General features: G+C 36.3%; 1 protein-coding gene across 1 annotated transcript in view; it reads left to right on the top strand.

Annotated features, from left to right (window-relative positions):
* The window catches only part of CNTRL (centriolin), an 84,529-nt gene that overhangs the window by 31,395 nt on the left and 40,695 nt on the right, over positions 1–12,439 (top strand). Inside the window, exons 12-15 of the mRNA XM_082656611.1 lie at positions 1,746–1,940; positions 6,733–6,886; positions 8,091–8,311; positions 11,354–11,530. Of these exons, the coding sequence (XP_082512737.1) occupies positions 1,746–1,940; positions 6,733–6,886; positions 8,091–8,311; positions 11,354–11,530 (747 nt within the window). The remainder of the gene's footprint in view (positions 1–1,745; positions 1,941–6,732; positions 6,887–8,090; positions 8,312–11,353; positions 11,531–12,439) is intronic.

Genomic DNA, 12,439 nt, shown 5'->3' with positions numbered 1-12,439 from the left:
AAAGATATATTCAGTCTACTGTATTATGAAAGTGTCCAATTTATCCAGGGAAGCTGCTTCCTAATATATCTCTCCTAATTTAATTAAGCACTCACCACCTTTAAGATCCTGGAACCTAGATTAAGAGCCAGAAAACACCTCTACAATGAACATTATTAAACATGAGTAGCAAAAATATAAATGATATAAAATATGGTATACATAAAGATGATGTCATGAAGAAGCAAGCAGCTCAAACCCATGATGTAGTTGCATAGGGAGAAAGTTCAAAAAAGGAAGTATTTTGACATTTTAGTTTTTAAGTAAGTAAAAGGTTTTAGTTATTTGCAAATTTTAAAAATCAGTATTTGAAAATTGTGATGGTAATGTATTCATACCATAGTAGGAAGAAAAGAAGGTGAAGTCCAAATTATATATTCTTTTAAAAAGATAACCCTGTGTCATTAGTTTCAAATTATTTAGTAACTAGAAATTGATTCGAGTTTATGTGGCAGTTGCTGACTGAGCTGGGCCCTGAGTAATGAAAAAAACGGATGTGTTCCTCTCTCTTGGGCAGGAAGTAGGCAAAAAATAAGTAAAAATAAGTTTAAAAGAAATGTATAGTTAAACAACATAAGTTCTAGGGGGGAAAGAAAATTAGGAGAGACAGTAAAGAGGATGTAGATTGCTGCAACCCACAAAGGCCTCACTGAGGAAGTGACATTTAGGCTGAGACCCAAAGGATGAAAAAGAGCCAGTAAGGCAGAATTAAGGGCAAGCATATTCCAGGCAGAGGTGACAGTGTGTGCAAAAGACTTCAGACTAAAGATTCCTCTGCAGGATGAGGGAGAGTATAGTGGAAGATGAGGTTAAAGCTCATGCCAGGCATCATAGGCCATTTTAAGGGGTTTGAATTTTATTCTGAATGTAATGGGAAACCTTTGAAGGACTTTAGGTGGTAGCATGGCTGATCCTATTTGTATTTTTATAAGGTCACTCTGGCTACTTGATGAGAGTGAAATGGGTTGAGAGAGATGGAAAAAATGGAGATGTGTATATCGGTTAGGAGGCTGTTGTTTAGTACAGGCAAGACATGATAATGGCTTGGACTACAAAGGTGATGGTGGACATGGAGAGAAAGAAGACTAGGTAAAATCTGGCAGTAGAATAGACAGGACTTAAAGATGGATTGAAAATGGGAGATGAGGTGGATGGAGCTATTAAGAATGATTTTAATAATTAAATAAGAATGTTTTATAACAGTACTGGCGAAAGCTTTATATAGATAAATTGGTAGAAGTAAATAATGTACATAATTTTTAAGTAAATGGATGCTTACAAAATGTGCTTGGAAAAAATAGTTATTTTAAATGAGTAAGTATAATATAGCCTAAATTTTTCATTACATTGTCAGTTGGCTTGATATTCTAATACAAGGGTAAGTGCTATATAAAGTCAGCTACCATTAATACTATGGTTATTATTAATAATAATTTATAAATTATTTATACTAATATGACAACTTCATTGCTACTGCTATTGTTTTCATAACTTTTATAAAATAAAATTTTCTTACATATAATAAGGATAAAAGTATAAGATATGAATGGAGTGCCTAGGTATCTCCTGCATTTTACTTTTATTATTAAAAAAAACCTGATAGAGCATGGAATACCTTTTTAAATTGTACTAGTTGTTTTCTGTAAATTTGTAAATCAGTGTTGCTGTCCTCTGTTAATTGTATGTTGGGGTGGGGGGGGAATTAGATTTCAGAAGCGGAGAAAGACTTTCTTTACAGGCAGTTGAGTGGTAGGATACAACTTCTAAATAAATTACGCCAAGAAGCTCTGGATCTAGAAATGCAGATGGAAAAGCAAAGAGGAGAAATTGCTGAAAAGCAGAAGGAGATCAAGGACCTGCAAATAGGTATTGATAGTCTGGATTCCAAAGACCCAAAACATGTAAGTAAATGAAGAGATCTTTGGCTTGTTCTATGGGGATGAGCATATCATTCTTTCTAGGTATTATGTCTCATCGTTTTTAGCCTCAGAGTCCTTTCTGAAAATCTTTTAGTTTGATGCACAAATCTGAGCAATACATATGTTTATATGTGTGTATATATAATATGAGTGTATGTATGTGTATTATATATATATACATATGTGTGTATATACACACACACACACACATATATATGAAGTGTGTGTGTGTGTTTAAAACAAAACAACCTAGGGCTTGATGGAGGTAGTAGCTTTCAGTAGAACAATTGATGAATGATATACATATTTTTTTTAAGTAATTGAATTTCATTATATTTCAAATCAAGAGTAACCTGCTCTAAGGTGCTCTCCAAACCTCTTACTCTTTCTCTCTCCTTGTTTTATTTTCTTCTTTCTTAACAGCAAGGTGGCAAGATGGGAGAGCTGAGGGGGTTCGGAGTCCTTTTTCTACCTCTTCTTTAATCCTTCATGCAAATATTCCACTAAAGCTATTTGTTGTTTCATATTGTTTTGTTTTGTCCTTAAAAAGAAAACATTTCTCTAGAGTATGTCTTCCTAAAATGTGGCCAGAGGTGGTCAGGTGGCTGGATGATGGAATTAGGTTCTTGTCTCTTTCTGTCTCTACTCTGAAAAGTCTTACTAATGGTTTATATTTTAGCCAATATTTGTAAAATAGAAGTAAGAATATTTCCTGCATATTTTACTGGTATACTTTGAATAATAAGGTTATTTAAAAAAAAACTTTAAAATCTCTGGATTATGAGAAACCATAGAATTTAACATGGTAAAGACAATGCACTATAATTGCTTTATGTACTTGACAAGTTATTTAGTTATCCCTTTAAGCATTTTAGTAAAATATCATAGATATTTTTTGGAGGCCAGCTAATTTTGACAAAGGGTGACCATATCATCACAGACATAAGGTCTTTTATAACAAAAGCCTAAGACTTAGTATTAAAATTGAAACCAGGGCTTCTCTGGTGGCACAGTGGTTGAGAGTCCGCCTGCCGATGCAGGGGACCCGGGTTCGTGCCCTGGTCCGGGAAGATACCACATGCCGCGGAGCGGCTGGGCCCGTGAGCCATGGCCGCTGGGCCTGCACGTCCGGAGCCTGTGCTGCGCAATGGGAGAGGCCACAGCAGTGAGAGGCCTGCGTACCGCAAAAAAAAAAAAAAAAAAAAAAAAGAAACCAAAAGTAGTCTTGATTATCTTGAAGAATTTTCATTACATGAAAAATTAGAGATTTTAAATAATATATAATGTGGTCTGTGATATCTTCCTGTATCATATTTATTTGTTCAGAAGTCTACCACCCCATGTAAGGCCCCTGAGGACAGGAACTGAATCCCCAGGGGCCAGTGCTATGTTTATGAATGCTTGCATTAAGGAAAGTAGGGAAGAACTGGCCTATAGGCACTACCCAAAGCTCCTTTACTCCCTCTTGTAGTTCTGTGATCTATGAGTGTAATCAGAACCTAGATTGTCTGTTTGCTTTCAACTTAGGACTGTGATAGTCTTGGCATACCGGGAGTCTAATACACACTGGATATCTGTAAAGAATTACATATAGAACGGAGTTAAATGAGAAGTAGGAAAGGCATCCAAGTTTTGAAGGTAGTCAAAATCAATCTGTAATAGTGGAGATGAAACATACAAGCCAGATTTTGAAGTTCCTTTTTGGTATTGTTAAAACTTGTGAAGGTTACTTCTTAGGGTTACAGTCTTAGTCTGAGCACCAGAGGATGTCTCTTTTTAATTTGTTCACCTGGAAGGAGCATCTTTTTCTAATTTGCACAAAGTCACCTTAATGCCTAGTGTTAGGCACCCCATTTTAGGCTGCAAAATGTGAACATTTTAGCAAGAGGGAAAGAATCAAGAATGGTATTCTGCATATTTTTCTGCAGATTCAGGCTTTTATTTAACTTTTATTATCTAATCAGATGAAGTATCTTTCTGAATAGCAAATAGAATTTAAAGTAAAAGCTTGAGAGATTAGGAAACAGTAAATGACTGAGATATGATGGAAAACAAGTATGTTAAGTGCCAGTGACGTGTCTTGCATTGCACTTGGTTTTAGGCACATATGGTGTGGAACTTTATTTTATTACAGCATCCAAATGAGACTGGTGACTTTTTAAATTTGCATAAAATGAAAATATGATTTAGAAAGATTAAATGATTTCCCAAAGTACCCCCTTTTAGGAAGAGGCAGAGCCTCACAAAGGAGTTACAGGTCTAAAGAGATTAATTATTTTTAAAATTAGCTCAGAGCCAAGCCAAGTTTTCAACAGACATAAGCATTTAACTAGTTTTCAAAAGGAAAAGGTACTATATAAAAATCAAATCCCATTTTAGTTCTAGAAAACATTCGCAGAAGCAGAAATACCACAGGAGCAAACATAATAAAGGAAGATTTGTATCCCTGTTCCCTGTCTAGCAATGCTCTATGCGAGCAAACTGTATGCTAAAGGCAATTAATCTGTAGTAATCTGTTGCAAAGATTGTGCGTGATTGGCCTGTGGAAGCTTCCTGTGTTGTGATTTAAAGCACGGAGGGTGTGGCCTGCCTTCAGAGGCTGCTTGTGATTGGACGGGCTGGGCTGCCGCTCAATCTCTGCCAGGAATGTGGTTTGAAGCGCTGGGAGGTTAGAGGCTCAGAGGCGTTTACAAAATTGTGGCTGTCAGAGAGGGAAGTGCACATGAATTTTCAAGACAGCATTAGAAAGCGTTCCGCCCACAGTTCCTCTGTTCTCAACGTCTCAGTTTTAACAGGACAAATTCTAAATTAAGGTATGATCATTTTCTCTCTCTGTGTACAAAGGATTTAAAAAGGAGGAGGAGTGAGAGATGTAAGTTCCTGTTTTTACAGTACCTCTATTGTGAGCTCCATGGTAGTGAAAATCGCTGAATCTACTTTTGCTCCCATGTGTTTAATGCAGATCATTGGTGTATTGAACTAATTTTTTTGTCCTGCATGTAGAGATTTCAGTGGAAGTTTTAATGGTGAATTTTTAAGATTTATTGATACAGATATGAGTGTAGATCTTTTTGAAAATTCTTTCTTGAGCCATAAAAATCCTAAATTTACTTAGAATTTAAGGTTTTATCTGCAGTTATCTTTTCAGAAAGACTTCAGATGGGTATTTTGGGAGAGTAGGAGAAGAGTTTTGAACATCCATCACGTTTTACCAGTAGTAAAATAAAAACCTTCCAATCAAGCTGCCTCTCATTTATTCTTCAGAAATGAAGAGACTTTCTTTCTTGTCTTTGGAGGCAGCAGACTTGTAAAATTGAGAAATGTTCTTTTATAATCAAATTGTAGTCTTAGACTTGAGACGCATGGAGTTCGTTGTTCAGACTAATATAGTTCTTTCTCCTGGTAACTTTCTCTTGATTTATTATTGTTCTGTTCCTCTGATCCTGTGGGGGCAAACTAGAGCTGCGAGGGTGTGATGTGAGTGGGAGGGCACAGGTTCTCTGGGGAATTATTTTGTCTCCATATGAACAGTTGCTTAAGGAGACCTGGGCAAGTCATTTGATGGATCTGAGATTCAGTTTTCTCACATGTAAAAGGAAGAGTTAGACTAGGTCATCAGTTTTCAGTTTTTCTCCCAGCACACCTGAGAAATACAATCCAGTCCTTTCAGTTAACAGTAGCTCCCTAAAGCGATGACTGTCAGAGTGTGTGTGGGTGTGTGGAAGCTCTTTTCCACCAGGGGCATATGTAGTGGTTGCAGCTGTATGTAGTGGTTGCAGGGGTGTGCCTCCATAGGGCCCTCCATCTTGAGAATCACTGGGCTAAATGGTCTTCGAGGTCCCTCTCAACTCCCAGTTTATGGAACTTAAAAGCAAAATGTTTCTTTGTATAAGGAATTGAAAATAAACTCGTTGAGGACACGGGGAGGGGGAAGGGTAAGCTGGGACAAAGTGAGAGAGTGGAATGGACACTATATACACTACCAAATGTAAAATAGATAGCTAGTGGGAAGGAGCCGCATAGCACAGGGAGATCAGCTCGGTGCTTTGTGACCACCTAGAGGGGTGGGATAGGGAGGGTGGGAGGGAGATGCAAGAGGGAGGAGATATGGGAATATATGTATATGTATAGCTGATTCACTTTGTTATAAAGCAGAAACTAACACCATTGTAAAGCAATTATACTCCAATAATAAAGAAGTTAAAAAAAAAAGAAAATAAACTTGAATTCTAAGGAAGTATTTATTTCATGTCTGTATTTCCCCAAAAAAACCTTTTTAAAAATTATACTTAATGTTTTTTAATAAAAAGTTATTACTTGTCTATTATAAATTTTTTAGCTAAAAAAACTTATTAAAAATCTCTTGTAATCTTTCCACCCAGATGTAACCTTTGTTAACATTTTAGAATATAGCCTTTTCCTATGGTTATATGTATATGTAATCAATTAACTTTTGGGAAACCTTTTGGAAAGATACATTTTAGTGCAGTGCAAAGAACACTGAAATTGGCTGCATTACCTACTAGCTGTTACCTGGGAAAAATCACTTAACCTTCCTGAGCCTCAGTTTGCTCATCTGTAAAATGGAGATGATTTCCACATCAAGTTATCATGAGGTTTAAATGAAAACTTCATGTGAAAACAACAGTGTCTGACACAAAACAGATGCAAATTGTTACATTTTCTTTTCCACTCTTCCCTAGAAATGTTATTAAGGACTATTATTTTTATAAGAGTTTAAAGAATTAGGGATTTTTTTTTTTTTTCAATTCAGTGCCATATGAAGGCTCAGAAGAGGGGTAAAGAACAACAGCTTGACATTATGAACAAGCAGTACAAACAACTTGAAAGTCGTTTGGATGAGATACTTTCTAGAATTGCTAAAGAAACTGAAGAGATTAAGGACCTTGAACAACAGCTTACTGAAGGTGAGAATTTAAGTATGATTTAAGGTAAATCAGATTCAGTGTTAATAAAAGACAAATAACAGGCATTAATCCAGATATTAGCTGAATATGCTTCAGCTGTTAGTACTAGTATTTGATAGGGAAATATTTGCAGAGTACTCAAAAATGTTTAATAAAATTAAAAATTTTTATTTTAGTTTTCTTGGGTTGATGTCCTAGTGAGTCAGGTCACTATGGCAAGAAATCCGTACATTATCATGATAAACTCTGGCATGTGATTGTCTTCTTCTAAGGCCTAAAATCTTTTCAGGAGCAAAGAGTCCGTTGATATCAGGCATTCGGTGTCTGGTTATAAGGAGACTGCAGAAAGAATTTTAGGATCTATTTTTGCAGTGCAAATTTCAATTGTGACATTGCTGGGAATTCCCAGGTGGTCCAGTGATTAGGACTCTTTTGCTTTTACTGCCATGGGCCCAGGTTCAATCCCTAGTTGGGGAACTAAGATCCCACAAGCTGCACAGTGTGGCCAAAAAAGAAAATTTTTTAAATAAATAATAAAAATAGATCTTCCACCCATTTAAAAAAATCATTTAAAAAAAATGTGACATTGCCATAATAGTGGAAGAGGAAGATAATAGACTGTAAGTGATGAGAGCCTTGGCTTGTGGTAAAAAGACCCCAGTCCTTGTTTTGCCATTATCAGCTGTGTTACCTGGGACAAATTATTTCTGTCACGATCATTAGTTTGGGGAAGATTAAATGAAATAGTGTTCATGAAGTGCCTGGACATAGTAAACCCAATATATGGTTTGTTTGTTTTTATAAGTCTTCAGGTTACAGGTTAATGCTGCTAGTCTGGGATTTGACTTGGTTTTGTTTTGTGTGTCTAGCAGCAAGAACTGTTTTGTTGCACACTTTTCGTTATTTTATTTGGAAATCACTACTTTAAACTTTTTATAGCATGTATTAAGCATTTCATAAGCAATGCCAATGAATATACTATTTTTATTGTGTACCTGCTTAATACTCCTGTACCATGGATAATAGGGGGGAAAGCTATTACTATATCTTGAAAATGAAATCTAAGATAGTAGGAAATAATTGAAAGCTTAAAATTTCATTCTTAGCTAGTAACAATAGCTAAGGAGACTAAATGCAGTAATTATGTATCTTGAAAGCATTTTCTTATATATATTATCGTCTTCCCTTTCTTCGTCTTGCTTAGGCCAGATAGCAGCAAATGAAGCCCTGAAGAAGGACTTAGAAGGTGTCATCAGTGGGTTGCAAGAATACCTGGGGACTGTCAAAGGCCAGGCTACTCAGGCCCAGAATGAGTGCAGAAGGCTACAGGATGAGAAAGAGACATTGCTGCAGAGATTGACTGAGGTCAAGCAGGAAAGGGACCAACTGGAAATAGTTGCCTTAGATGCAGAAAATATGAGGAAGGTATGATTTGTTTCTTCTTGTCTGTTTTCCTTACCTTCAGAAGTGGATGATGTCCAAGTTAAGTTAGTTAAGGAAGTTAGCCACAGTGCAATTATAAGTGGCAAAAGTGTTAGGGGCTATTTAGTGTTTTGGGGTTTTTTTTCCCTTTAGTTGTGACACACTTGGAAGCATTATTTTTCCCTTACTAAGAAAAGGAAGATTATTTTAGCTGAATTGCTATCCCTGAAAAGTATTGTGATCAAATAACTCTAAAGAATAAGAAATTATAGCTATTACAAATACTGTATTAGATGTTCATATTTTGTTATTTGTGTAGCAAAATTAAGCATAACATAATTTTTCTTATTCTTGTTGCTGTTACTTCATAATTGTAGTATTATTTTACAGATAACAAAACAGACACAGCATTGTAAATTATACCCTTCCATGCTTGATTTGTTGACATTCATTTGGAGATTTCACTTGCTCTGTTTTAGTTGTTTGGTAAACTTTACATTGCAGGAGAACCCAGATTCCCAAACCTCATCCTCAGTAGGGCTGGCTTTGGAAATTTGAATTAATTTGTTTTAATGTTATGAAATTTATCAGACATATAAGAATATCAAAAATATTTAACACTATGTACTCACAGCTTAAAAACTAAAACATACAGATATATTTGAAACCCTCTGTGTACCCCTCCCAGAGGTAGCAAAATCCTGAATATGGTTATCATTTCCCTCTATCTCTCTTTTATTATATGTGTATCCATCTATAAACAATACGTATTATAGTTTTGCATAATTTTAGGATTTATATAAAAAGTACATAATGTATTCTTTGGCTACTTCCTTTCTTCCTTCATGTTTATGTTTTTGAGAATTATGCAAGTTGATACATGTAGCTCTATTTTTATTGATGTATATAGCATCCCATTGTATGTGCCTACCACAAATTTATTGCTTATTCATTCTCCTCTTGGGGGATATTGAGGTGGTTTCCATTCTTTTGCTATTACAATATTGAGAGTGACATTCTTACACACATCCTGAGCATGGGGACTGTGTTCACAGTGGAACTGTGAGTCAGAGTGTACGTGCCTTCTCAGCTTCACTAGATATTGTCAAATTACTGTCCATAGTGATTTTGTGAATTTCTGTTCCCCCCAGCAGTGTGAAGGGCTACCATTACACCACATCCTTGACATCACCTTAATGTTATCTAACTTTTATTTTGTAAGCCTTAATTTTGAAATAATTTCAAGCTTACAGGAGAGTTGCAAGAATAGCTCACTATACCTTCCATTCAGAGTCACCAATTTATTTTGCCACATTTGCTTTCTGTCTCATATAAAATTTTACATGATTTTATATACATTGTTATATAAATTTTTTTCTTAATCATTTTAGAATTAGCGGTAGACATCATGCTCTTTAGCTTCTAAATATTTCAGTATGTTTCCTGAGAACAAGGACATTTTCTAAGATAAACACAGAATAAAGATCAAATTCAGGAAATTTAACATTTTGTCAGACTTAGTGTTTGCCAATGTGCTGAATTTGAAATGATGTCTTTTTTATGAAAATTTTTACATTTACAGGAAAGTTGAAAGAATAATTCATTGAGCATCTATGTGCTCTCTTAGATTCAACAAATATTTTTCTATATCTTTTTTTTTTGCTGGGTCATTTGAAAATTGCAGATATTATGACATCATCCCTTCAGTACATATCTCTTAAAAATGAGGACATTTTCCTACATCAGTGCAATACCATTATTATACCTAGGAAAATTAACAGCAATTCCCTAATATTATCTAATATCTGAGCCATATTCACATTTTCCCAATTGTGCCAAGAATGTCTTTCATGGTGCGCGCACGCGCGCGCGTGTGTGTGTGTAGAATCCAGCTGGTAGTTCTGTAGCGTGTCCCATGTTCTGGATTTATCTGATTGTTTCCTCATGGTTTGTTTAACTTGTTTCTCTATGCTCTGTGCAAAATTGTGTCTTGTTTTAACTGCATTTTCACTTGATTACTGGAGATGTTAAGTACTTTTCATCTGTTTATTTGCCATTCAGTTTTTCTCTTCAGTGAAATCCCTATTCATATTCTTTGCCCATTTTTTCTATTGGATTGTCTGTTTCTTAATGATTTGTAGGAACTTTTTATATATTCTGGATATTAATCCTCTGTTGGTTATAAGTAGTGTCTGCATTTTGGACAAGCAACCCATATGATTCAGATGCCAGGTGGTCTTTTGATCCCTTACTGAGAAACTCTTCTATAGAAGTTCTTACCACAGGATTCTCCTCTTTAATCAGAATAGTTTAATTCTTCAAGATTCCAAATAAACAGGTGAAAGCTATAATGTGTAATCATAAAAAAATAGGCTAAAATGAATCAGAACTGTGGTATGCTAATCAACAGGTACTTATATTCTTGTTAACACTCGTTTAAGCTTCTCTCTCATCCTTAATATTAGAGAGTGCTAGTCCCATTTTGTTCTTCTGATAAGTGAACATACTGTGGTTTAACAGGAAGAGTGTGGGCTTTGGAGTCAGAAATCTCAGTTCATATTCTGACTCTGTCCTTTTTTTAGCTGCACAGCTCTGTGCTGTTTACTTAGATCTTCATTCTCCATTTCCTCATCTATAAAACGGGGATAATACTTTACCTTACACAGTTACTGTGAGGATGTAATTAAATAATGAATGTGAAAACATTTATTCCAGTGTCTGAAGGAAAATAGGCCTTAAATTTTATCCTCCTCTCTTCTTTCTTCTTACGAATACATAAGACTCATTTAAAGTATCACACAACTGGTTACTTTGGAAAACATGCTGTAGCTGACTGATTTTTCTTATTACATTTAGTCAGTGTTTTTGTTTTCCAGCCTGGATTCACACAGCCTGCAGCTTCATCGTATTGCCATTGAATACTCTGTGCCTGGCCAGCACTGGCTGGCCAGCATTTACTTTAAGTGCTCACGTTACTTATAATGACTTGCAGATGCTTAAGCAGCACACTGAGGGTTCTGTACTTAAAACACTGAATCCTTGCAGGAGCTTGCAGAGCTAGAAAGCGCCCTTCAGGAGCAGCATGAGGTGAATGCATCCCTGCAGCAGACCCAAGGAGATCTCAGTGCCTACGAGGCTGAGCTAGAGGCTCAGTTAAAAATAAAGGATGCCGAAGCCAACCAGCTCAAAGAAGAGTTGGAAAAACTAACAAGGCTCAGCCAGGTAAGTAAGAGCACAAAGCCATCTAGGCTGGGCCTTAACATAACAACTTTCCTTTAATTTAATCGAAGATTAAACACTTTTTAATATAATGTATGTGGAGTGATGGGAAGAGCACATTTTTGGAGTCAGACATTCTGAGCTTAAATATGACCCATGTGTGAACATGGGCAACTCACTTCATGGCTCTGAGCCTCTGACAAATGCCTCATCATCTGTAAAGCGGGTTATGGTGAGGGTAAGTGAGACAATGGGCCTGAAAGCACCTAGCAGTTGGTAATCAATAAATTCTAGTTGTTCTTTCTCAAAACAGCTTTAAGAGACCTCTTTTAAGTTGATATTAAATTTTACTTTGCTACTTCCTGTTCTGGTTGGATGAAATACCCACTAGTTTAATTATACTTGAAAATTAGTGAAATATTTATTCATCCAATAAATACTTATCGATTGGCCATTAAGGGCCAGGTGCCATGGATGCTGTAGGGAGTAGCACAGACATGGTTATGTCCTTGTGAAGCTGACAGTCTGGTAGGTGAAACAGGTGTCGGACAAAGAAAACGATAGGGTTCTGTGCTAGGGGGGTGGTGGTCAGGGAAGACTGCCCTATGGAAATGGTGTTTCAGCCGAGACTTCAAGGGGAACTAGGATTTGGCTGTGCAGAGGGAGCAGAGGTGAAAGGGTAGAGGTAAGGGATGTGTTCTAGGCAGAGAGGCAAGGAGAGAGAGCTTAATGCATTTGAAGTGCTGAAAGTATGCCTCCAATATGCCAGGAGCGAGAAGAGGAGTAGGGAATGAGAGTGAGAGATAAGGGCAGAGAGGAAGACAGAGGCCAGTTATAATATATTCTTGATCACATTAAAATACAGTTTTGTTTAGCTATTAGCCAAATGGGTTGCATCTTCCTCCAGGAAGC

This window comes from Grampus griseus (genome assembly GCF_964374135.1).
Source record: "Grampus griseus genome assembly, chromosome: 6".
Lineage (NCBI taxonomy): Eukaryota > Metazoa > Chordata > Mammalia > Artiodactyla > Delphinidae > Grampus > Grampus griseus.
Note: the sequence above shows the minus strand (reverse complement) of the source record. Positions and strands in the feature narration are given on the sequence as shown.